At 55.6% G+C, this 25,267-nt stretch overlaps 2 protein-coding genes across 3 annotated transcripts in view; one reads left to right on the forward strand and one right to left on the reverse strand.

The window, feature by feature from the left end:
- Positions 1–1,563: 1,563 nt before the first annotated feature.
- SYT12 (synaptotagmin 12) lies at positions 1,564–16,045 on the forward strand. Of its 2 annotated transcripts, none has more exons than XM_071559207.1 (8): positions 1,564–1,930; positions 4,477–4,563; positions 5,934–6,127; positions 6,398–6,790; positions 10,989–11,204; positions 11,296–11,416; positions 11,641–11,774; positions 12,503–16,045. In XM_071559207.1, exons 2-8 carry the CDS (start codon positions 4,527–4,529, stop codon positions 12,674–12,676), a joined length of 1,269 nt encoding a protein of 422 aa, XP_071415308.1. In that variant the 5' UTR covers positions 1,564–1,930; positions 4,477–4,526; the 3' UTR covers positions 12,677–16,045. The 2 variants fall into 2 exon arrangements, with proteins under 2 accessions (XP_071415308.1, XP_071415309.1); XM_071559208.1 differs by lacking the exon at positions 1,564–1,930 and adding an exon at positions 3,930–3,978.
- Positions 13,193–25,267, reverse strand: part of IGHMBP2 (immunoglobulin mu DNA binding protein 2) — a 29,997-nt gene continuing 17,922 nt past the window's right edge. The window contains exons 9-15 of the mRNA XM_071559206.1: positions 23,485–23,667; positions 22,823–22,941; positions 21,675–21,769; positions 21,239–21,362; positions 18,233–19,063; positions 17,650–17,822; positions 13,193–15,599 (exon numbers count right to left, since the gene is read on the reverse strand). Of these exons, the coding sequence (XP_071415307.1) occupies positions 15,402–15,599; positions 17,650–17,822; positions 18,233–19,063; positions 21,239–21,362; positions 21,675–21,769; positions 22,823–22,941; positions 23,485–23,667 (1,723 nt within the window). The 3' untranslated portion in view covers positions 13,193–15,401. The remainder of the gene's footprint in view (positions 15,600–17,649; positions 17,823–18,232; positions 19,064–21,238; positions 21,363–21,674; positions 21,770–22,822; positions 22,942–23,484; positions 23,668–25,267) is intronic.

Genomic DNA, 25,267 nt, shown 5'->3' on the forward strand with positions numbered 1-25,267 from the left:
ACTTCTAAACCTCATTCCAACCTGATCCCATCCAGAACAGTTCTGGGGGTCACTTTTGCCCTGAGGCTGGAGCGACGGACCCCTGAGGTGGCTCTGCAGGAGGATGCTGAATCTGGCCTGTGCACATCCCTGGGGATGCAGAGGAGGTTTGGGAACGGGGAAAGGACCATGGCGTGCTCTTTTCCAGCTACACCCAGAGGAAGGGTCAGGAAGCCAAATGGAAAAGACCTTTGGCTGCAGGATAAGGCAGCTCCCCGACCCAGGCAGCGTTTCTGGCACAGCCAAAACTTGCTCTGTTTTCTCCCTGAAAATGAACTCCCTGCCAGCAAGATTGTGGGACCATCTCCCAGTGCTGCCTTCCCTGGATCTTCCTGGAGCAAGGAGCCTGAGGCAGAGGTGGAGCTGGACCTGTGGCTGGATGTGGTGGGTATTCCTGGGAATTCCAGATCCTTTGGAATGTTATGCTGCTCTGTGACCCCTGAGACCACCTTTGCTCAGGGTATGTGGGGGATTTTCCCCACAAAACTGCAGTTAGTCCCTTTTCTCCAGCAAAAGCAAAGCAATTCACCTGCTCTCTGAAGTGACTCGCTGCCCTGAAGTTGCCTGGCATTTGAGGTAAGGTGGCTGAAACCATGAAGGCAGGGAAAGGGAAGATCCCATGGGATGGTGTGTAGGTGCATTCTGTCTGACAGTCACGGTGTCACAGGCGTGATGGGCACAGAGTCTTTTCCAAACTGCCCAAGAGGCTTTTTGAGCCAAATCCCAAAAGGGTTCCACCTTCCACTGCAGAGGGAGAGGATCTGATGGGACTTATTAGGAACATCCAGAGCCCAGACCTTGCTGGATGTCCCCAGGGGTCCCCACGGCCAGGAGGGACACACAATTGGAAGCTGGTTGGGACAGGGGACAGTACCTGAGGATTTGCCTCTGGGGTGATGATCCACAATCTCCCACTGGCTTTAGGGGTCAAGGGGAGGGGATGTGGGTCCCCATGGAGAGAAACACTCACCAGGATCCATGGGGAGGAGAAGCTGGAGATGCAGAGGTGCGGCGGGATGCGCGAGGGGTCCCTGGGCAGCAGGAAGTGGGATTTGGGCAAGCCCCCTGTGCCCAGAGCTGCCTGCAGGCAGTGGAGGGTCTCTGGGGTGGGATGAGAGATCTGGCATTGTCCCTCCCCGCTCCTGGCTGGGATTTTGGGTGGGTTTGCAGGGCTTGGGGAGATTTTCGTTGTGTTTTGGGTTTTTTTGAAATGCCAGCTTCCTAAGGAAAGCTGCCAACCTGCGGACCTGGGATCTCAGAGGCCGGGAGGGGGGACCCCACAGCGAGACAGGCCCGCATCTCCCCCCCGGGATCCTCCGACCCCCGCGCCCCGGTGCAGGACGGAGCAGCTCCCGCAGCCCCGGGACCACCGCGGGGTGGGGTGGGGGGGTCACATCTCCCACCCTGCTCTGACTGGGCGGGGTTGGGCTGGGTTAAGCCAAACCCCGGGGAGGGTCTGCCCAGCGCAGAGACCGCCCAGCTCATCGCACGGATGAGCGGGCAGTGCCGCCCGGCTCCGCCCCGGGCTGAGCTGGACGAGGGAGCGGAGCCGCTCCCGCTCCCGGTCCCGCACCGCCGGGACGCATCCTGCGTTGCGGGCAGGGAGGTCCCTGATCCCGGGACTGAGCTCCCAACCCACAGGGACCCCCGGGCAGCGGAGCGGGAGTCTCTGCCCCGTCCCCACCGCCTGGAAGCATCCCGGGAGGGAGGAGCTCCTGGGATCCCGGGGCTGAGCTCAGGGACCCTCGGGCAGCGGAGGGGGCTCTGACAGGTCCCCACCGCCGGCAGGGTGGACCCCGGCGGGGGTTACCCCGTTCCCCCCCCGGTGGGAGCGGATACCCCGGGGGTCCCCGCGTTTCCCGCAGATCCCCGAGGATTTGTACCTGTCCAGGTAAAGCTCGGCGGGAGGAACCGGGGGTCGCCGGTTTGGGTGCCCATGGGGTGGGATGAGTCCCCTGCGAGGGGCTGGGGAGGGCGGTGGGTGAGCGCAGAGCCCAAATCCTTGTGTTTTGGCAAGTTTGGGATGCGTCTTTATCTGTGCCGGGAGCAAACTCGATCTCGCTTCTGTGCCCTGCGGATGGAGGCCAGGCAGCGCTGGAGAGAGATGGAGGGGGCTGGCAGAGCCGCAGGACCAGCCTCACCAGTGAGCTGAGTTTAGCCCGGGCTCAGCACACCAGGCACGGGTGTCTGAAGCAGCGCAATGAGGGAAGGATTGAGTAGGAACCGGGACTGGGACCTTTGGGGACTGCAGTGTGCTCGGGAGGAGGGGTCGTCGTACCCGGGTTCGTCCGGGTGCTCTGGGTCCAGCAATTTGAGTTTCTGTGCCCGCAGCCTCGGGCACTGGTGGTGCCAAAACAGCAGCGAGGTGACAGCCCGCGAAGGCTGGGGGGGGGACACCTTTTCCAGGGGGGACACATGGCTTTGGTGCTGTTTCTCTCTCATCATCATTTTATTGTCCCTCCAAGCAGCAAATGGGACCTGAGGTTTGCAGCAGCTCCCAAGGAAAATGAAGCTGCCCTGGCCCTGAGCACTGGGATGTTGGGATGGATGGAGGTGGTTCTGCATCCCAGCCTGGGGTTCTGCACCCCTAAATAGGGCTCTGCACCCCATTCTGGGGCTCTATAACCCATCCTGGGGCTCTGCACCCCTAAATAGGGCTCTGCAACCCATTCTGGGGCTCTGTAGCCCACACAAGGGCTTTGTACCCTGATCTTGAGCTCTGTGGGTAAAAAAATCCACCTATCCCTGTGCTGCCAGCAGTGGGAGAGAGGTGCCAGTTCCCCCCAAACCCCTCAGGTTTGGTTTCTCAGGGATTTGAGTGGCAGGTCGGGGGTATAGCAGAGCAGCTCAGAGAAATGCGTACAGGGAAGAGCTTAGTTAATAAAAAAAAGCCATAAATCATTCCCTGAGTGCCTCCACATTCGTTTCCTCACTCAGGAGAGGTTGATGCTGTTTTCTTAATAGGAAAATACCTCTGGATTTCATCCCGGTGCTGAGCACCGCAGTCTCTTTCCAGGTGATGCCTCAGAAATGTGCTTAACTTGCTGCTTAGAGAAGGAGATTCTGGGGGGAGAAACTCTGAAAGAGAAGGAAAATAAGAAATTTTCAGCACTAAACAGCAAAGTGTCCCTTAGGCTGAGCTCAGCCCATGCATGACATGAATTCAGCACGTTCTCAGCTGGGTTATTCCTGTTTTCTCCATTGCACAGAGAGGTTTGTGCTGGAGGGAGGAGGCTGGGGAGAAGATGAGTATCTCCCAGCCCCATGCCAGCATCATCCCAGCCTCACTATCCTTCAAGTTACATTTAGGACCCCCTTTCTCCTGTTACCCCAAGACTGGGCCATGTGTCCCTGCAGAGGGTCCCCAGCCACGCCAGGCCAGGCCAGCACAGCTGATATTTTCCTCTGTAACACAATGAAATTCTCACATTTGCCCATTAAAATCCAAGCCTAGATGGTTTGGGGGTTTGATCACCCTACAGTAGTGCCTGAAACTCTGAGCACCTGAAAGGAACTGAAAGGTGGGATCCAAATGTTGTGGGATCATCCATCTGAGGCCAATCCAACTTCTCCTCCAGTGCCATGAGTTGGCTTTGGGGCTGAGGGAATTCTGGAGATGGGCTGGGAGGTTCTGAGGGGGGCAGGGGGAGGGTTCAGATGCAGTGCTGAGGTTGTGTCTCCATGTGGATCTGTGGGATCACATCAGCATCCCATGGGCTGTGATGATCTGGCTCAGATGCTGTGATGATCTGGCTCAGATGCCACGGAGCAGGGGATGCTGGTTCAGTTCCTGTTGGATTTGCTCGCTGGATGTTTTTGAGGATCTCAAACCCACTTTGTGTAGCAGGAAATAGCTGACTTGGATAAATCTCCACCATTTGTGGTGCCTTCACTGGGATCTATCTGGAACAGCAGCTTCCTCACTAGGATGGATCCCATGTATGACTCAACTGGGAAAACCTCGTTGTGGGGGGAAGGTGGTGGAGAAGCTGATTCCTGGAGAATGGCATTGCCTGCAACAACCCCAAAACTGGGGAGTGGGACTGTCACCCTCACCTGGGGCCAGGGCAGAGCCTCAGAGGAGCCTGAGAAACTGCAGGAGGCAAAGGAAATTTATGCTAGCAAAGCAGCAAAGGGCTTTAAGGGCTCCTGGAGGGGGGACATCCATGCACAGAGTGGTTGGGAATGTCACCCATTAAACACTCTGGAGGTAAATCGAGCAGCTCTGCCTCTTCCTGAGTGGTTTCCATCCCTCCTTCAGCTCCTGCTGGTGGCTGAGATGCTTCAGCGTGTTTGCTCAGTGCCTGGAAGAGGAGCCAAGGCCGGGAGCAGTGGAGAGGGAGCAATGATGGAACATTTACTGCTGGAAAATCACAAGATGTTCGATTTTTTTGAATGATTTGCCTTCATCCTAACGCTGTCTCTTGCACATTCCAGGCTGTCCCTTGCACATTCCAGGCTGTTCCTGCTCACAGGAAGTGTTTGCCATGGACACCGGTCACGTCAGCAGATCCCGCTTCAGTGGTGAGTCCTCCTGAGGGAGCCAGGGAAGGGTTTGGGGCAGAACTGGATGGGCTCACGCTGAGTTTTTATTGGAGTGGGGATGGCTGGCCCTCACTGCTTCCCACCAGGAGAACTCTCTGCTCCACATGCCCACAAGGTTCTGTTTTCTAAAACATGGGTAAAACCCATAACACCTCCAAGCCATGGGGTTTAGTTTCTTGAAACAAGGGTAAAACCCTTGAAATCTCTGAGTTTCCCAACATGAGTGCTCAGCCCTCAGAAACAGGCATGAATGAGGAAGGAAGCAAGTTCCACTTCAGCTGGTATTTGCAACTGGAGTTATTCAGAAGTAGGAGCCAGTAAAGGATTATTCTGCCAATTTTATTTTTCTTCCCTGTTTTATTCCAAATTTTGCCCCTCTGTCGTAGCAGGAGCCTGAGAACTCTGGCTGGGGAAACCTCTGACCTCTTCCCCCACCATCCATCGCTGTGAAAAATCAGATCCCTTAAAGGGTTTGGGTCAGGGTGGAAGAAGCAGGACCTGGCTCCTACCCTGAGCTTTAACTCCCAAGATCCCTCTGGGCTGCTCCTGGGATCTGGATTAGGTGCTTTGGCTGCAAATAAGTCCGTTCCTTCTGCTCATCCCTTTGCTGTTCTGCCAGAGGAGGGTTGGTGGGAGCAGTAGGTTGTCCCTGTGCTCGGATGCGATGTGGGAGTTCAGCCTGGCTTTGGGCTTTTTCCGGCTCCGAAGGAGGGAGCGCCGCGCCGTGATGCCGGAGAACTCCCCGGCAGCGCTCTGGGATGAGAAATCCTTTCCTTCCCCGCCGTTTTTGCGCTCCCCGGAGCGGCTGGTGTCGGTTCAGCACGGGAGTGATGGAGGCTGGTGCAATGCAGCAGGAACCGCTCGCTGGAGCATCGCTGCCGAGCCCGGCGCTCCCTCCCCGCTCGCTCCAGCAGCACCCGGGGGGCTCTGCCCCTGTTTTCGGCAGCTTTTGATTTGGTTTTCCCCCGTTTCTGGATTTTCCTGGCATCCCCAGCCTGCGGGGACCCGGGCAGCAGCGAGGGTGATGCAGATGTGCACTGGGCACATCTGTAAGTGGGACGGAGCCGTAGCTGGCAGAGGGACCCCCGGTACCCTGGGAGTGATGCAGCCACTCTCTGGGAAGCGGGGTTGGGATGCAGGAGTACTTCACCTCCTGGGAAATCTAAGCCAGGACTGTCATTTTTTGGCCGACAAAGCCGCTGCCTGACCCGGGTGGGAGCTTTGATTTATCCCCCTTGGCCCACCCCATCCTCGGAGCTTGGAGCCGAGTTCCTGGCGTGGAAGCAGCCGAGGCTGAAGGCTCAGCCCCGAGGTCGTGAGGAGCTCATGGAACCCCTTGTCCTGTCCAGTGGCCTCCAGCCCACCGCGGTGGGAGATCGGGCTCTACGCCGCCGGTGCCTTGGCACTGCTGGGAATCGCGGCCATCAACCTCTGGAAGCTCTGGCGCTCCGGCAGCTACCCGGCCCCTTCCCCCTTCCCCAACTATGACTACCGGTACCTGGAGCAGAAGTACGGAGCGGCGTATCCGGATGTCAGACACAAGGTAAAAGGGGGAAAGTTGGGTTTGTCTCCTTCCCTTTGCAACATGTGAAAGGTGAAAATATCTCCTGGATCCCAGTGGGAATGGCCACGGCAGCGACCTGGTGCCGGTGGAGCGTTCGGGGGATCGGTGGAGCTGGGAGCTGCGGGAGGCACCGGGCTCGCTGCCTTGGCAGCTTGAGGCCGGGCAGGGGCCGGGAGGCATCCAAAGAGGCACCAGAGAAACCCAGCTGGAGGAATGGGATGGCATCGCCTGGTTTCCTTTCCTTGGCAGCGAGGGCTGGCCCCGGGCTCGCAGCGGACGCTGGGTCGGAGCTCTCCCAGCCGCAAGAGCAGCCTGAGGGCAGAGGACACCTTGGAGAGCATCCAGGAGCTGGGCAGCCTGGAGCTGATGGGCAGAGACCTGGGCCTGGCCCACTATGGCCCCCTGAAGAAATCCATCTCGGCCGACTCCCTCAACTCCATCTCGTCCATCGGGAACAACTTCGGACAGGATTTCACGGTGGGGCAGGTGGAGGTGTCCATGGAGTACGACGGGAAGGCGGCTGCCCTGCACGTGACGCTGCTGCAGGGCAAGGACCTGCTGGAGAAGGAGGATGCGCGTTTCGAGTCCTGCTTCATGCGGATCAGCCTCCTCCCTGCCGAGCAGATTGTCGGCATCTCCCGGGTGAGTCCCCCCGAATCCCCCACAGGCCTCTGAGGGGATCACAGAGCCTGGGATTTTGGGTGGCAGCATCCCTTGGCCACGTTCCCCATGGCAGCTTTGGGTGTTTGGGAATAGGGAGCTCCAGACACACACCAGCACTGGGTGTGGTTTGCATGGAATTCTGGGGGTCTCAGCTCCCCAGGGCAGTGATGGGGATTTGGGAGCAGGGAGCTGTGGGTATGCCAGGGCTGGATGTGGTTGGCACAGGATTTTGGGAGTCTCAGCTCCCCAGGGCAGTGATGGGGATTTGGGAGCAGGGAGCTGTGGGTATGCCAGGGCTGGATGTGTTTGGCACAGGATTTTAGGAATCTCAGCTCCCCAGGGCAGTGATGGGGATTTGGGAGCAGGGAGCTCTGGGTATGCCAGGGCTGGATGTGGTTGGCACAGGATTTTGGGGGTCTCAGCTCCTCAAGGCAGTGACAGATGTGTTGGGGCAGGAAGCTTCAAGTGCATTGGAACTGGATGCAGTTGGCACAAGATTTTGGGTGGGCGTCCCAGATGTGTTTGCACATCAGAGACCTGGCAGAGGTGTCTCCCCCTTGGCTGGGATTTGGGCTGGCTTTGTCATCTCCAAGTGTGCCTTGTTGCAAATTTTCCTGCTCCAGGTGCTGGGGTTGCTGTGGAAGGTGGAGGAAATGGCCTGGGGTGGGACTTGGGGGGCAGTGGCATCTTGGGCAGGAGCTGCCCGTGTCTTGCCATAGCTCCACAGCCCCCTGAGTCCTCACAGCCCCTGCAGTGGGGGCTCTCCTTTCCACAGCTTCTCCCTCCCCACCCAGGAAGATCCATGTGGCTGCACCATCAGGGCCACAACCAGGGGTGGATTTGAGGCAAAACCTCTCTTTTTAAGTGCCCCAAAAGCTGCTCTCAGAAAGCAGGAGTCTCAGTTTTCCTTCAGCAGCTGCTTTTTGGAGAGCTCAGGGTCAGCCAGTTTGATTTAATTAGGATTTTTAATTGGAATCTTCATCCCACCCACCACAAGGCCCCTTTGGGGGGGTGGAGGTGCTGCTCCATCCACACAAACCCGCTGCTGCTTCCAAAATATTTCCACAGTGCCTGTTTAGACCATTTTCCCCTCTGAATCTCAGGCTCTTCATTTGTGCTCTGGAGATCTTCATTATTTAGCATCGTTATTTATAATTCACCAGCACTACTTAACCCCCTCAGCTGCCCCGAGGGCACTGATAAAGGCCCAGCTGGAGCTTTTGGTGGTGCTTATGGAGTGGTTTGAAGTAGCAGCTCCTGTTTTGGTTGTGTTTTATCCAGAGGTCCCAAAATACAATGTGGGCTGCAGACAGACAGTTGTAGGGCTGTAAAATCTGTTTTTTCCACTGAGGAACTTTAATTCCCGAAGACTCTGTCGGTTGGTGGTATCCAGTGGGAGAACACGGGAAAGGAGGAGGGGAATGGCAAGAGTTGCCTTTGTGTCCTTCATCCCAGGGATGGAGCGTGGTTAGGAACATATGGAGACAGGAGAGAGTTCTCAGGGGGGAGATGAACCCCCTCCCCAGGAGCTTTTGGGTGACACAGCCCAAGAGGTGCAGGGCTGATCCCCACTCCTGCAGGGGGTCCTTCTCCCACTGCAGCACCTGCATTTGGGTGGCTTTGGGGAGCTGGTGGCTTTGCTTGGATGGCTCTGCACCATTTTCTGCAGCTTTCCATCCCATGGAACAAACCCCTGGTTTGTGTGTGGCACCTCAGATGCTGAAACAGGGCTGCAGTAGGGAAAAAGAATATCCCTAAATTCACAATTTCAGAGCAGTTGCCCTGCCCAGCAGTGCTTTGGGATCAGCATCCCCAGGATGGGCCCTGGGAGCTGCTGCTGCCTTTGCTCCCAGGGAATGACGTGACACAGGGACAATGTCAGCCAAACAGCACCATCCTACTTGGACACATCCAGGGATCGGTTCAGCTCTGGCTTGGAGGAGCCTGGAGGTTACACCCCCTCAGTCAAATTCTGTAGCCTGATGTGGCCAAGCTGGGTGCACAGCCACGCTCTCAGGGCACTGGGATGGATCTGAGAGCACCAGACTAACCTTAATTTTTTAATTAAAAGAATTAACAGCCCCTGGTGGGCAGGTCAGGCCCTGATTTTTACCTCAATAGCTGAGTGGCTGCTGGGGTGGGGTCAGGAATCACTTATCCCCATGGAGGTTGGGAACCCTAGATCCATTGGGCTGGGGATGCTCTCCTTGCCCTCAGTGTTTTGGGGATGCCCTCCCTGCCCTCAGTGTTTTAGGGATGCCCTCCCTGCCCTCGGAGTTTTGGGGATGCCCTCCCTGCCCTCAGTGTTTTGGGGATGCTCTCCCTGCCCTCGGTGTTTTGGGGATGCCCTCCCTGCCCTCGGTGTTTTGGGGATGCCCTCCCTGCCCTCGGTGTTTTGGGGATGCCCTCCCTGCCCTGGGTGTTTTGGGGATGCCCTCCCTGCCCTGGGTGTTTTGGGGATGCCCTCCCTGCCCTGGGTGTTTTGGGGATGCCCTCCCTGCCCTGGGTGTTTTGGGGATGCCCTCCCTGCCCTCGGTGTTTTGGGGATGCCCTCCCTGCCCTCGGTGTTTTGGGGATGCCCTCCCTGCCCTGAGTGTTTTGGGGATGCCCTCCTTGCCCTTGGTGTTTTGGGGATGCCCTCCCTGTCCTTGGTGTTTTGGGGATGCCCTCCTTGCCCTCGGTGTTTTGGGGATGCCCTCCCTGCCCTGGGTGTTTTGGGGATGCCCTCCCTGCCCTCGGTGTTTTGGGGATGCCCTCCCTGCCCTGAGTGTTTTGGGGATGCCCTCCTTGCCCTTGGTGTTTTGGGGATGCCCTCCCTGTCCTTGGTGTTTTGGGGATGCCCTCCTTGCCCTCGGTGTTTTGGGGATGCCCTCCCTGCCCTGGGTGTTTTGGGGATGCCCTCCCTGCCCTGGGTGTTTTGGGGATGCCCTCCCTGCCCTCGGTGTTTTGGGGATGCCCTCCCTGCCCTCGGTGTTTTGGGGATGCCCTCCCTGCCCTCGGTGTTTTGGGGATGCCCTCCCTGGTCTCAGTGTTTTGGGGATGCCCTCCCTGGTCTCAGTGTTTTGGGGATGCCCTCCCTGGTCTCAGTGTTTTGGGGATGCTCTCCCTGCCCTGGGTGTTTTGGGGATGCCCTCCCTGCCCTGGGTGTTTTGGGGATGCCCTCCCTGCCCTGGGTGTTTTGGGGATGCCCTCCCTGCCCTGGGTGTTTTGGGAATGCCCTCCCTGCCCTCGGAGTTTTGGGGATGCTCTCCCTGCCCTGGGTGTTTTGGGGATGCCCTCCCTGCCCTGGGTGTTTTGGGGATGCTCTCCCTGCCCTGGGTGTTTTGGGGATGCCCTCCCTGCCCTCGGAGTTTTGGGGATGCCCTCCCTGCCCTGGGTGTTTTGGGGATGCCCTCCCTGCCCTGGGTGTTTTGGGGATGCCCTCCCTGCCCTCGGAGTTTTGGGGATGCCCTCCCTGCCCTGGGTGTTTTGGGGATGCCCTCCCTGCCCTCGGAGTTTTGGGGATGCCCTCCCTGGTCTCAGTGTTTTGGGGATGCTCTCCCTGCCCTCGGTGTTTTGGGGATGCCCTCCCTGCCCTCGGTGTTTTGGGGATGCCCTCCCTGCCCTCAGTGTTTTGGGGATGCCCTCCCTGCCCTGGGTGTTTTGGGGATGCCCTCCCTGCCCTCAGCGTTTTGGGGATGCCCTCCCTGCCCTCAGCGTTTTGGGGATGCCCTCCCTGCCCTGGGTGTTTTGGGGATGCCCTCCCTGCCCTGGGTGTTTTGGGGATGACCTCCTTGCTCTCAGTGTTTTGGGGATGCCCTCCCTGGTCTCAGTGTTTTGGGGATGCCCTCCCTGCCCTCGGTGTTTTGGGGATGACCTCCTTGCTCTCAGTGTTTTGGGGATGCCCTCCCTGGTCTCAGTGTTTTGGGGATGCCCTCCCTGCCCTGGGTGTTTTGGGGATGCCCTCCCTGCCCTCAGTGTTTTGGGGATGCCCTCCCTGCCCTCAGTGTTTTGGGGATGCCCTCCCTGCCCTGGGTGTTTTGGGGATGCCCTCCCTGCCCTGGGTGTTTTGGGGATGCCCTCCTTGCCCCCCAAGGCCACGCACTCCTTGCAATTCCCATGGAAGGAAAAAGGTGGGTCTTGGACATGGTCCTAAAAATCGAGGGGTGCCAGGGCAGTCTCCCACTTCCCATGGCAGATCCAGAGGAGCGCCTACGCCGTGGCTTTTGATGAGCACTTCTCCATCCCGCTGGATCCGGCGGCGCTGGAGGAGAACAGCCTGCGCTTCTCTGTCTTTGGCATCGATGAGGACGAAAGGAGTGTCAGCACCGGCGTGGCCGAGCTCAAGCTCTCCGACCTGGACCTGGCCACGCGCCCCTTCAACGCCTGGCTGTACCTGCAGGACATGAACAAGGTGAGCAGGGGGTGGTTCCCTGTCTCCCACCTCGGGCTGTTGGGGGGTTTCTGGGCTGGGTCGGTGGGTGATGGGACGTTGTGTCCCGCAGGCAGTGGACACAGTGGGGGAGATCCTGCTCTCCCTGAGTTACCTGCCCACGGCCGAGCGGCTCACGGTGGTGGTGGTCAAAGCCAAGAACCTCGTGTGGACCAATGGCAAGGTGACTGCAGGTGAGCAGGGCTGGGGGGCCAGGTGGGCATAGGGGTCTGCAGTGGGCTGGGAGTGTGGTTTACCCTGGCTTATCCTGCTGAGTACATGGATCGTTACTGGAGTGGCTCCCACTGAGGACAGACCTGCTGGGAAGAGCCATCAGAGAGAGGGTCCCCCTGCTTTCTCCACGTTGCTGGGGACATAAGTGACTGACCTCAGGGTCTCTCCCCCACCTCCCGAGCAGATCCTTTCGTCAAGGTGTACCTGCTGCAGGATGGGAGGAAGATCAGCAAGAAGAAGACGGCGGTGAAAAGGGGGGACACCAACCCTGTGTTCAATGAGGCCATGATCTTCTCCGTGCCAGCCATCGTGCTCCAGGTGTGGCCCATCTTGGTGAAGGAGGGAGGGGACACACATCTCATTGCTCCTCAAGCTCCCAAATCCTCTACTGAGGAGTTCCAGGAGAGTGAGGGGTTGTGGGAAGATCCTGGGAGCTGTGAGGGTCACAGTTTGCAGGGATGGTTTGGGGGTGTATGAGTGGGGCAGGGGGTGGAGGTGACATGGAAGTGGCGGGGGGGGGGTGTTGGGTCAATGTGAGAGTGACTTTTGGGGAATTGAGGGGGGAGGAGCTGTCTGAAGGGGCATGAAAGTGTGGTGGCTGTTGGAGGGGATGTGGATGTGTGGAAGTGGCTGTTGATGGAGAATGTGTGGGGGGACTCTTGTGGGCCATGTGGGTGTGAGGGTTGGGATGTAGGGATGGGCACATGTATGGTGGGGTGGTTGTGTATGTGGACAGAGGCATCCACAGGGATATGGGAAAAGTAGAGGGATGCATAAGTGTGGGGCTATAAGAGGGTGTATATATAGGGATATGGGGAGATTTGGGGGGCTTTCAAGTACAGGGGTTGGGTTTGAACGGGGTGAGGTTGCAGAGGGCTGTGTGTGGGGTACAGCTGGTTTGGGGGTGAATTTATGGGATGGGAGGGTTATGGATGGGTTGGCACTGGGGGTACTTGTGTGTGTCTATGTGTGTGTGTCCCCTTGGGAAGAGCACAGGGATATGTGTCAAGGGGGTTGGTGTGTGGTGACACCCCTGTGCCCCCCAGGAGCTGTCCCTGCGTGTGACGGTGGCCGAGAGTGGCGAGGACGGACGCGGTGACAACACAGGCCATGTCCTCATCGGCCCCACAGCCAGCGGGATGGGCACCACGCACTGGAACCAGATGCTGGCCACGCTGAGGAAGCCTGTGTCCATGTGGCACCCACTCCGCAGGAATTAGGGGAGCTGCCGGGGGGGCTGCACCCCGACACCGGCTCTGCCGGGGACAGCGGGACCCGGAGCCGCCGGGCACGGGCCCAGGGGGACTTTGTGGCACCCCAAGAGGTCGAGCTGCTGGCACGTCGGAGGGACAGCTCCTGCCCAGACATCCAGAGGATGGATGGAGCGACTCCTTGGATGTGTCTCTGCCCTCTCTGGTCCCCCAAACGTGGGAGTTGTGGACAGACCCACCAGGAAGGAGCCCCGATGGACCAAAAGCAGCCAGAACCTCCCCAAACTGCTGGGCCAAGCTTCCCATTGGAGGAATCCTCAAACATGGACCCCAAAGCTGCCGGGGAGAGGGGGCATTCCCTTGGAATGTGTTTTTTTTGGGGGGAATGGCGAGGGGGGTGATAAATGCCAGCATGGCGTGGCTCCTCTCGGTGTGAGTGGTGATCCTGAGGGGATCTTTTTGAGGGATTTGGGTGCGTTGTTTCGGGACCGGAACGTTTCCAGTGAGAATGGAAAAAGGGAGCAATAACAGCAGAAAAAGCAATTGTTATTACATATGGCTTCTCCTTCCATCTGTTTTCCCACAGAGTAAATCTGTGCCCATCTTCACTGGCTGCAAGGAGGGGGCTGGACTTGGTTTCCAGCCTCTTGGGTTTGAGGTCAGATCCAGGCTGGGAATTATCAGGACAGCACAGCAAATTCCTGCTTTTTAACACAACTCTCACAACTGGGGGTTGTTTTTTCCAGTCCCTAATTCTCAAGTTGGGCTTTGACTTACCCCAAAATCTGTTTCTTTTATCCAAAATTTGAGAACAGAGAGTAATGTCTTAGCCTTGTGACCTAAGGCAGACAGGAGAGATCTCTAATTTGCTATTTTTTAAGCCCAACTCCTGTTGCAGAGGGAAAGGAGAAGAAAAACCTGTGTGGATCCTGCCTGCTGGTGGGCTCCTGGCCCAAGCCAAGTTGGGGTTTTCTGGGGAGCTGATTCCCACTTTGTTTTGTGGAGGGCAGAGGGCTCCAATGGAGCCTCTCATGGCAGAGGATGCCCTGGGGTCATGTTCTTCCTTGGCTGGAGGCTCAGCTTTTCCCTGCCTGCAGAATGCTGGTGGGAAGCCAGGCTGGGAAATCTGGGGGTGTCCGGGGCCGTGTGCCAGGAAAGTGGCACCACAGGGTAAGCACAGACTGGGATGTGGCTGCTTGGATGATCTGAACAGGATAAAAAATTGGGAATGAGCCACTTAGCCATTTTCCCCCGATTAACTCCAAGGGGATTTATCCCCCAAGGTGGTGGCACTTCTCCCTTCTCATCTGTCCTGCCTGACCTTTGCTGTGGGACACGGCTGTGATGTCCCTGTTCCACCATCCCCCTCTGCTCCAGCTCCTTGCCTGTGTGTGCCCATCTCCCTTCGCTGATGCCCCCATTTCCTTCTCCCACGCTCCATCTCTTCCTCCTCCCCACCTTTCCCTCCAGGAGCCCCCATGTCCCATCTGCTGCCAGGTGAGCCAGTGCCATCGCTCCGTGGCTGACACACGGCCAGCCCCGGGCACCAAGGCATGAGCCAAGGATGGAGGGGTTGGAAGGATGGGGGTTTCTGGAGGGTGAGGAAGGTTTTGTGGGAGGTTGTTCACAGCCAATACTCACAGGCCCCAAGGTTTGGAGGAAAATTTGCTTATTAGCTACCCCAGACAGCATTTGAGAAGAGACAGACACAAATCCTTGGTCGTCCTGCAGCTCCTGCCAACTGCTGAGCCTTGCTTGGAATAAGGTGAGTGACTCCCACAGGTTCTGGAATCACCTGTGGGCAACATCAGTGATGTTCAGCCCCAAAATGATAGGGAATGATTTGGGGCTTTCTATTGTGCCCCTCTCTGGCCATTCCCCTTTAGAGGCAACTCAGCCCCTTTTCCTTCACCCTGGGGACAAAAAGTGCTGCTGGAGCTATTTCTGGTGGAGAGGGATGGAGTCTGTGAGAGAGATGGGCACAGGAGCCAGCACAGAGGGGGAACAGACTGTGTGGGGATGGAGAGAGGCTTTGGAGTTGGGGATCAACAGGGATGAAGCAATGTGGGAGATGGATTAGTCTGGGAGTTCAGGACTGAGAAAAGGTCTCGAAGGACACGAGTCTCCCTCCTGCTTGGGAGGCTGTACCAACCTTCACTGCTGTGGTTTTCTCAGTGGATCTCAGTGTCCAAGTTGCTCTCCATGCCCATCCCCATCCCCACACAGATCCAGAGAAGGGCTGAGCCCCTTCCTGAGCCCCTTGCCCAGGTGGGAGAGGATGGGGCAGCCCTGAGGGGCTTTGGGCCGTGCTGGCTGAAGTGTGGACACACTGGGTCACTCTGAGCGGTGCCGGAGAATTGCTGGACTGGGATCCATTTCCTTAGTCATCCTTTCTGGAGCAGAGGGTCACCCAGGGTTTTCCCTGCCTCCCACGTTCCTGCTCCCAGACATCCATCTTTTACTGTCACAGGGACCAGTGTGACAGTGGCAGCTCATTGCTTTGGGTGTTTAATGCCTGTTGTACCAGTGAGCTCTGGCCTCTGTGAGCATCCATCACTGTGTCCATACGGATAACCAGGACAATACAGCAGCTCTCCCTCCCCAAATCCCTCTCCAGCCCCTGGATTCAGCCTGTGTCCCCCTCAAAATCCAGCTCCTCAGGGTTCAGCAGTTCCGGTCTAGGAGGGCTGAGCGAGCAGCAGCTTGGAGGTCCAAAAAGCAGGATTCAGATCCCTCATTTCTCCTTGTCTTTCTTTTTGCCCTTCCTCTGGTTCGTCAGCTCACTGAGCTTCTTGTCCAGGCGCCGCTGGAGGTGGGCTCGCTTGGCTGGGTCCAGGGATTTGTCCTTGGAACCACTCCCAGGATACAGGACCCCTTCCCTGCTGATCCGCTGCCGCGCGTGGGCCTTGGCCTTGTCCCCACAGCCGTGGACCTGGAGGGGCACAAATGGACATGGGGCCAGCTGGGAGGCAGGGCAGGCATCACATTCCGGGGAACCAGGGCTTTCATTCCCAGAGCCTGGAATTGCTCTGCCACCTGCTTCACACCCCCTAAAACCATCTCCTATAATTAGTAGCCATAATTTAAATTTTAATTATTGTTAATTATTATTCATGATTACAATATTGTTATATATTACATATAATACTATATATTTTTTCTTATTTATACTTTTATGTCTTTTTATACATTTGTTCATATAATAATTACATAATTATTTAATGATCTTAATCAGTTGTTATTTGCAAATTATTAATAAATTAGTATTTATTATTATATATTTTATTAAACCATCATTTATGCATTAGAACAAAATATAAAGGTGATTTTTCTCCTCCTGGGCTCCACAGCAGGTAAGTCATCATTTGAGATGGTTCAAGTGGCTCCTTCTGCTTCTATTATTATATATTAATTTTATTATTATTTATTATTCATTATAATTATTTATTCTTAATAATAAATTTATGCTTAATATTGTTATTTACTATTATGCATTATTAGATAATTAATTAAACAATCATTTATAGCTCTTCTCACAGAGAACAAAATATAAAGGTGATTTTTCTCCTCCTGGACTCTGCCCAGCAGGTAAATCATCCTTTGGGATGTCTCATGTGGCTCCCTCCCCTTCCTGTCCAGTGAGCTGGGGAAGGTGATTTGGGGCATAAGAGCCCTTTTTAGCCATGGATCTGCTGCTCTAATTTAATTTGATCTGTCTCCTGCACTGGAATTAAAAAACCATCATAAAGCTCATTCTGTGCAGGCAAAGCTCTCCCAGCCCAGGCTGTGCTCCAGACCCGGCCATGTCCAAGGGGTGTGGAGCCAAATCCAACACTAACCCTAACCCATAATCATCTCCCTGAGGTGAGATCCTAAAATCCGACCCCTTCTCTTGGTCCATCCCAAAGCCGTTTATGTTTCCATGAACTGAGGTCCCAGAGAGCCATGACAAACCTTCCTGTCCCCATCGGTGGGACTGGAGCAAGTTGTCCATGGCTGGGAACAGCAGCAGGCACAGGTGTCCTCGCCAGAACAGGATCTCGGAGCCACCACAGCTGAGAGACCTGCCCAGATCCTGTTAAAGGGGGCTGGAGCTTCCATAGGGAGGGGATCAGCAGCTGGGGGTACTAAGGGGGACCTTGAGCTCTTTCCACCAGGGACCCTCCCCAGGCAAAAGCTCCATCCTTCTGAGATGGCACCAGGTATGGCAGGAGCTCAGGGGCTATTCCACATCAAAGCCAAATACTTGGGAAACAGGATGGACTTTAAAAGCAAGGAAAACTGTCCAACAGGGATTTGAATCCCTAAAATTGTTCCTGGTTGGAGCCTCGTTTACAATTCAGCAGGGAGAGGTGATTCTGCAGGAAATGAATTTACATCCCACTGGATGGTGAGTGACCATAAATACAGCTATTCTTTGCCATGGAAACAGATAGCTCCTGACAGGGGGAGAAGCTGGGCCAAGGATTTATGGGGCTGCTGAGCTCCAGGAGGCTCCACAGGGCATGGAGCTGTGCCTGGGAGCTGCAAGACGAGGGACAGAGGCACAGGAAATTCTGCACTGCTGACCAGGCAGCATGGAGGGAATCTGGAAAGAGTTGGAAATCGCCCCCAGAATGCAGAGGGAATCTGCAAAGGGCTAGAAATCATCCCCGGGGTGCAGAAGGGATCTGCAAAGAAATGGGAATTGAGTCCAGGCTCCCTCAAGTCACAGCCTTAAGTCTCCTTTTCTCCTCCCAGCCTCACTTTATCCAAGTGGTCTGGACTGTAAATGCCAGAAAATGGTAAAGAAGAGCAAAGTGAGGGGAAAAGCTCCTAGGAAGAGGTGAGCAGAGCCCAGCTGTGGCACCTGCCAGCCCCCTGTACCTGCAGCTCAGCACAGGCTGTGACAGGGCCAGAGCTCTGCTGAAACTTCCTGCAAGGAAAGCCTGCCCAGGTAGTTCCACAGAGACAATTCCCAGGTTAAACCCATCCTGCTGTACCTCAGGGACATGGTGGCTGAGGCAGTAGCACCGGTGGCAGTGGGGGCACAGCTGGCCCAGGGTGGTGACAGTGGCTTTGCAGCGGGGGAAGGTGCAGGTCCTGTCAGCCTCCATCGCAGCAGAGATCAGAGCGTCGAAATCTTCTCCTGCTTCGCTCCCGATCGCTGGTTTTCCTTGGAAAGGTGAGCAGACACCTGGATTGGGGGCTGGGAACAAACCCACCCACCTGCAGCCATGACCTGGGCTGCCTGTTTCCTTCAGTGTGGGCCCCCTTAGCTCCTGTCTATGTTTGGAGTCTCCCATGTAACTCCTGAGCCTCTTTCCAGGGAAAGGGTCCCCAAGGTGTTTTTTTTTGATTCAAGGAATGTGCCTCCATGTATCCAAACCCCTCTCCCCAGATGCTGTAGCCAACTGATGCACTTTTCTGCCAGTTCCCAACACCCCTAACAAGCACCAGGGAGCTTTCCAAGAGCCACATGCTCCATGCACACAGACAAATCCCAAGGTCTGGAGCAACCTACAGGGATTAAGATGCATTGAAGGAAGAGCATTAATTGTGCTAGTTATGAAAAGCTTGACCTACCTTTGGCTTCATTTTTGTCCTTTTTCCTCCTGCTGGTGCCAGGCTCCTGCACCTTCCTCGCTGCCTCTTCCCGCCTGGCTTTCTCCCTCTGGACTCTCTCCAGGTGCAGGGATTTCAAGTCCACTTTCCCTGTGCCCTCACTGCTCCCCTCTGGCTCCGAAGGGACAGGGGTGTTCCCGCTGGGATGCTGAGGCTGCGGAAGGGGCAGTGGGGGCTCAGGGGGCAATGGGGGCTCAGGGGGCAGCAGGGGCTCCACAGGGTCTCTCTTACGGACACTGATGTACCTGTCCCGGCCCTCCCCAGAGCTCAGGTGCTGCAGCCCATATTCCTCTGCCAGGAGGTGAACCAGCATCCGGTCATGGGAATTCAGGGATGAAGGGAAATCCAGCTGCACCTCGCTGCTTGCCAGGAAGGCCACCAGCATGGCCCTGAACTTGTCCCCACCATCCTTTGTCCCTGAGTCCTCTCTCCCAGCTCTGGTGGTATTCCGGGAGGAACGTGCTCCCTGTTTCTGGTTCGCTGCTCCAGCTGCTGCTGCTGCCTTGAGCTTCCCGCTTGCAGCCGGCTGTGGTTTGGGGCTGGACACTGCAGGCTGTTTTGGGCCCTGCTGCCGCTCGCCCCGGCCCTTCCCGGAGTAGTTCTGGGGCACGAGGTCATCCAGGTACTCGAAGGCAGAGCGGACATGGCCGTGCTGGGAGAAGTGGTCCAGGAGCCGGCGCAGGAAGGGCTGGCTGCCCACGGTGTGGCTGTCACACACCACGGCCACGTGGCGCCGTGCACGCGTCACCGCCACGTTGATCCGCCGCTCCTCGGCCAGGAAACCCACCTCACCTGGGAAAGGGAAAGGAGGGGGCATGGGAGGGAGGGATCCAGGTGTGGGTGCGGTCCCAATGACCCAAGGGTTCCTTGGTGGAAGGATGGGAGTTGGTGTTTACAGGGTCCTCGCTCACGCCATCACCTTCCTCTTTCTACCTGTGTTTCACCACCTGCAGCTGGAGCCAGGGCTCCACACTGAGCTCCTGCAACCAGGAAGAGGATGGAAGGCACGTGGAGAGGAGAAATACTTCCCTGGCTGGCCCATAACACAAGATCAGGTTGGATCTCAGAGCAAATGCACTATGGAGCAGCGTGGAAAAGGCTCACCTTGCAACAGAGGAGGAACTGCAGGTAAAGAACTTCCCCCTGTCCTTGAGACCTCCCACCCTCTTGGACCATCTAAAGGAACAGCCACTTAGGAACTCGAGGGGGTTTTCCTCTGCTCACAGAGCAGCAGTGCTGGGATGACTCAGGGAGGATCAGCCAGCAAGAAGGGGAGCGTGGGCGGCTGTCGAGCTTGCAGCTCCAGGGAATAGAGAGGAGGCCAGTCGGGAAGAGATTAATGCCTCCACCGGAGCTGTGCCCAGCCTGGCACTGCTCCTGCCGTGCCTGTGCAGCCTCATCTGTGCTGCCTTTGAGGGATGGGGTGAGGGTGAGCCCCTCTCTGTGCTCTGAAGCTCAGAGAACCATTCCCGGTTCCTCTGATGTGGTTTAGCCTGGCTACAGGGACAAGTCCAACTCCTTTGATCTGGGAATCAGAGAATCCTGAAAGGGTTTGGGTTGGGAGGGACCTTAAAGCTCATTCAGTCCCACCCCCTGCCACGGTCAGGGACACTTTCCACCAGCCCAGGTTGCTCCAAGCCCCATCCAACCTGGGCTTGGACACTTCCAGGGATGGGGCAGCCACAGCTTCTCTGGGCAGCCTTTGCCAGGGTCTGCCCACCCTCACAGGGGAGAATTTCCTCTTAGAAAAAGGTTTCCTGAGGGATCAGGAATGCCTGTGGAGGAACAGGTCAAGATCCCTGGCCTGCTCTGGATGGAGAAATGCAGCTGCAAGAGGTTATAGATTTCTCCCAAAGGACTCAGAGAGCACCAACATCATCTCCTGTGCCCCATGCAAGGAAAGTCTCTCTGTACACCCAGGAATGCAATTCCTTCCCCTGTTCTGAGCTCTGGCTGCTCCCTGTGCAGGGAAAAGGGCTGAGGACACCCACCTTCCTGGGACATCAGCTCCCATCAGCACAGGGGGTGAGTCACTCCTGGATAAGGACTATTCTTAGTGCTCTCCCCACCTCCATTCTCCCCACAACACTCCTTTTCTTCCTCTAGGCTTGGGAAAAAAGTACCTCCTCCTTCCAGGCATACTTTCCCCTTTCTTTTTCCCATTCCAGCCATCAGCACTCAGCAGCACAGCTCGGGCAGCAGGGCTGTGTCTCCTGTGGGTTTGGAAAGGGCAGTGATCCTTGCATGGGACTGAGGGATCCTGGAACACTCTACAAAACCCCTCAGCTCCCCCACAGGAACCTCGTGCCCCCAGGGCAGCAGCTTTTTTCTTGCTATTAATTTTCTCTGAAGCTGCTGATGGGATAGAACTTGATTTTCCGCTCTAGATTTTGCTCCCAAGAGCTGCATTTTCCGTGCATGACTTGGGATGCCAGCTCCTGTTTGCTTTCTGCAGGGAACTGACCCAAAACTGGCTCCAAACCCAAGAAATTACACCCCAACTCTGGTAAATGTGGGGCTAATGGGATGTGATATTATTAGTATTAGTCTTATTATTACCAAAATAGTCTCCAAACCCAAGAAATAACCCCTCAACTCCAGTAAATGTGGGGCTAATGGGATGTGACACTATTGTTGTTGTTGTTGTTATTATTATCATCATCATTATCATCATCGTCATTATCATTATTATTATTATTTTCATCATGATTCAATCATTTCTGAGGCCTCAAGAGCCAGGAAATCCTCAAACTGGGCAGTCCTTGTCCCCCTGTACCTGCTGTGCCATGGGAGCCTCCTCTGCAGCCCTGACACCAAATATATGCATGAATTAAACAAAAAAGACAGAAAAGGTTTGCCAGTAAATCAGAGCCAAGTTCTAGAGCAGTGCAATTAAACCACAGTGCTTGGGGTACACGACTTCCTTCCCATTCCCCGTGGAATCACATTCCAGCAGTGAGCTCTTACCTTTCTTGTTGGATCTGACAAAGGACAGGATCACTGCCTCCTTCTCTCTTCCTTGGAAACCATCAACTGATTTAATTTCTAGCCCGGGGTGGCTGTGGCAAAGGTGCTCTCGTAGCATGTCCACCTGGAAAACAGGCCATAGGTAGCTTTTGAAGGAAAGATACAGGTGAAAAGGGTTAAAATGGCACAATTTTGGGGAAATTCCGTCCTCCCAAACCCACAAGGATGGGCACTCCCATCTCCTGGAGGCCAGGTGCTGATCCTGAGGCTCAGAGTGCAACATCTGACCACCATCTCCCCCCTCCATGGCCTCAAGCTGCTCAAATGTGGAGGAGTTGGCCTCAAATACTGATTAAATTGGGATCTGCTGATCTCTGGGATGTTGTGTTGCTGCCAGTGTAGGGAGAAGGGGAATGGCAGGAGAGGGACAGCTCACCTGGAGGTTGTAGGGGGCCACCACAGCGATGTCCTTGGCCTTCACACCGGCATCCACCAAGGCCTGGACATGCAGCCCGGCCAGCTGGACCTCCCCTGGGGCAGAAACAGAGTGTGAAGGGGACCAGAGGCCAGAGAAATGTACCCAGATCTCATAAAACAGCAGGAAAGGCTCAGGGACACTCTGCTCCAGGCCAGACCTCCCCCAGAACAGCCGGAAAGGCTGCCACAAACTGGTTATGCAGGATGGTGCCTGATTCAGAGGGACCCAAAGGGACAAGTTAAATCAAATGTGAATTATTTCCCTGGTTCATTGGCTGGACTTCTGCTTTGCAGCAAAGCACAGCAATAAACATCAAGACTGCAGTGAGCTGTGCCAAGAGGCTGCCTCCCAAATTTGGGGAGCTGTGCTTTGAATCCTCTGCTCCAAATCCCTGAGTTCTCTCAGACGAGGCTTTTTGGCTTTCTGTGAGGGAACAAGAGCCTGTTGCTATTCAGCAGGGCCCTGGGAATGGTCCCTGGAAAAATGAGGCACTTAAATGCTGGTGTGGCTCAAATGGAAGAAGGTAGAAGATATTTAAACTGCTAAAAAGTGTCATTGTATTTTCAAGCCTGACCTTACTCTCAAGCTCTGTAATGAGACCTATTTTTTAAGGTGAAAAACAGCAGGAACTTGATGTCTCAGGAAAATCCGTGAAGAGCCAGACAGGATTTTTTGGAAGGAGCAGACAAGTGGGAGGGAATTCTGAGCCCTGCCCACCTAGCTTTCCCAACACAGGTTTGTGCTCTGCCTGCTGCTGTTTGCCCTTCTGTGGTGTAAATCACATGCCACAGGCATTCTCTGTCCTGCCCTGTCATGTCTCAGCATCAAGAAATGTCACTGCAAGGGGACACAGCAGCTGGTGTGGTCACCCACAAGCTGGACACTGTCACTTAGAGCCCTGTGGCCACCATGCCAGCTCAGAGTCCCTGAGCTTGAGGATTTATGGAGGGGATGATCCCTCAGCTGAGCAAGGCTCCCTGGGACCCCACCTTCCCCAGGGACACATCTCTGGGATGTGGCTCAGCTGGAGCAGTGGATGAGCCTGTGGAGGGCTGAGCATCTCAGACCATCCATTCTGGGCAACAGCATTTTCCAAGCAACGGTACCTGGATTCCCTTTGGACTGTTCATCCTCCTCTTCCAGCTCAAACAGGCCACAGCCAGCAGTGTCTATGAGCAGCAAGGGAATGGTGGTCTCTTCCGTAGAGGAGACGCCTGGCAGGTCCCTGCACAAGGTATTTGGGCCAGTTAACAGTGCTGATGTTTTGGCAATATCCAGAGAAATTGTGGCTGGCTAAGCCCTGAAGTATTCCAGGCCAGGTTGGATGGGGCTTGGAGCAACCTGGTCTAGTGAAAGGTGTCTCTGCCCATGGAAATTGGGTCAGCTTTAAGTCCCTTCCAACCCAAACCATTCCAGGATTCCATGATTATCATACCAAAGGAGGACACAGAAGAAAACTCAGCATGACTTCTGGTCAGAGAGCAAAAAGGACAAAAGTTTAGCTCAGTTGGTTAAAACTCGGTTGTAACAATACCAAGGTCATGGGTTCAATCCCCTATGTGGGCCATTGACTTAAGAGTTGGACTTGATGATCCTTGTGGGTCCCTTCCAACTCAGAATAGTCTGGTATTCCTCAATTAATGTTTCAAAGGATGAAACAGAAATGCTACTGCAGGGACAGGAGGAACAGAAAACTCCCCAGGGAAGGGAGAAACCTGGATGAGAAGGACAGTTTAGCTCGTGTACCACTGGAGAGCACGTGACCCACCTGAGCAGGTGCTGTGCCACGGAGGGGTGGGCGCTGAGCCGGCCGCTGTAGAGCTCCGTGGACGCCCATTCCATGATGTCCCGGTGCATGCGGTACTGCACCGTCAGCATCCGCACCGCCCGCTCCCCGTAGTGCTGCACCAGCCGCTCCATCAGGCTCAGGGACAGGCCCTCGGCTGCGGCCCTGCAAGGGAGAACCACCTCAGAGGGCAGAACCACCTCAGGGGGGGCTCTGGGTGGCCCAGGGCACAGGTGGGATCTGCGTTGGGATGAACCCAACCAGCACCCAGCAACAGATGTGGGAATGGTGCCCCTCGGTGCTGGTGGGCAAGTCGGGATGCTGTCCATGTGTAAGCTGGAATGCTGTTGGAGCACCTGCAGCACCTGCTCCAGAGCCTGCTCAGCACACTCATGTGGCTCTTTTGGGGTGGCACTGTCACCTCTGTTTCACCTGAAGACCAGAAGGGTGCAGGGCCCTGTCAGCGTAGGCTCCCTGAGGGATGAATACCCCTGTCCTGCATGGAGATCAGGAAGCTTGGACATGGCAGGGTGGAGAAATCCCTGCTGCAATCAGTATTGGCTGTGGAGTCCCCATCCCTGGAGGTGTTCAAGGAACGACTGGATGTGACACTCAATGCTCTGGGCTGGGTGACAAGGTGGGGATCAGTCACAGGTTGGACTTGATGGTCTTGGAGGTCTTTTCCAGCCTAAATGATTCTGGGATTCTGTGATCCATCAGCATAAGGCTACACTACAAGCTCAGCCATGGCACTGGCATCACTCAATGCTTTAGGATCAGAATGCAACCTCAAGGTTTGAAATGCTTGGTGTCAACTGCTGATGTTTCACCTGCTGCTCCAGCATCTTCCTTCCCTGGCCACCCACCCTGGGCTAACACACAGATTGTTGTTTTATCACCCATTAAACCCCACCACCTCTGGCAGAGGCCCCCGTGATTGTATCTGTGGCACAAATTAATCCTAATGAAATTAGCCTTTCAGGAGCCTAATTGCTCTCCCTTCATTGACAGAGAGGGCTTTTTGGAAGCACCAGTGGAAGGCACTGTCTGAGGAAGAAGGATGGAAGTCATTGTACTTGGATTTTGTGAGCACAAAGACATTTTTCATACTGTGGCTGACAGTGAGGGGGTGCTGGCTGCTGCCAGACACAATGAACCAGCACAAAGATGATGAAATCATGATAGAGAACAGCTCAGGAAAATGATTTCCATCAAGGCTAAGGGGCACAGCACACATCCAATCCCTGCCAGGGGAATTCCAGGGCTACACAGACCCACAGTGAGGGATTGTTGTGGTACTGGCCAGTCCTGTCACATTCCCCAACAGGCACTTGGAAAACAGGATCAGAGACTGCAAAGTCATTAAACCTGCAGAAGGGAAAATTAAGGACAGATCCTTCCAAAAAGCCGGGTTCCATTAGCCCTCCTTCTCTCCAGACTGCAGGATGCAGCACACAAGGAAAACATGGGGAATAACCTGTGAATGGACACAGCTGCAGGATGTGGGAGGCAGCAGTTTGCCAGAGGTGGGCTGGAGTGAAGTGACAGAGTAGGATGTGGGGTTGGGGACTGTGTTCCAGTTATCAGGAATTAGCTTTGCTCTGGGATGAGAAGGTGCTGTCATGTCGCCTGATCCTGCTCATGGAGCCTGGAGCTCCTGGGCAAGGAGGAAACTTAGCAGGGAGAGCTGTCTGCACTCAGGTGAAATAGCCATTAAACCTCCCAGCAAGCCTCAGGAATTATGCTCTTCCATACTCATCCAGCT

This window comes from Pithys albifrons, chromosome 6, assembly GCF_047495875.1.
Source record: "Pithys albifrons albifrons isolate INPA30051 chromosome 6, PitAlb_v1, whole genome shotgun sequence".
NCBI lineage: Eukaryota > Metazoa > Chordata > Aves > Passeriformes > Thamnophilidae > Pithys > Pithys albifrons.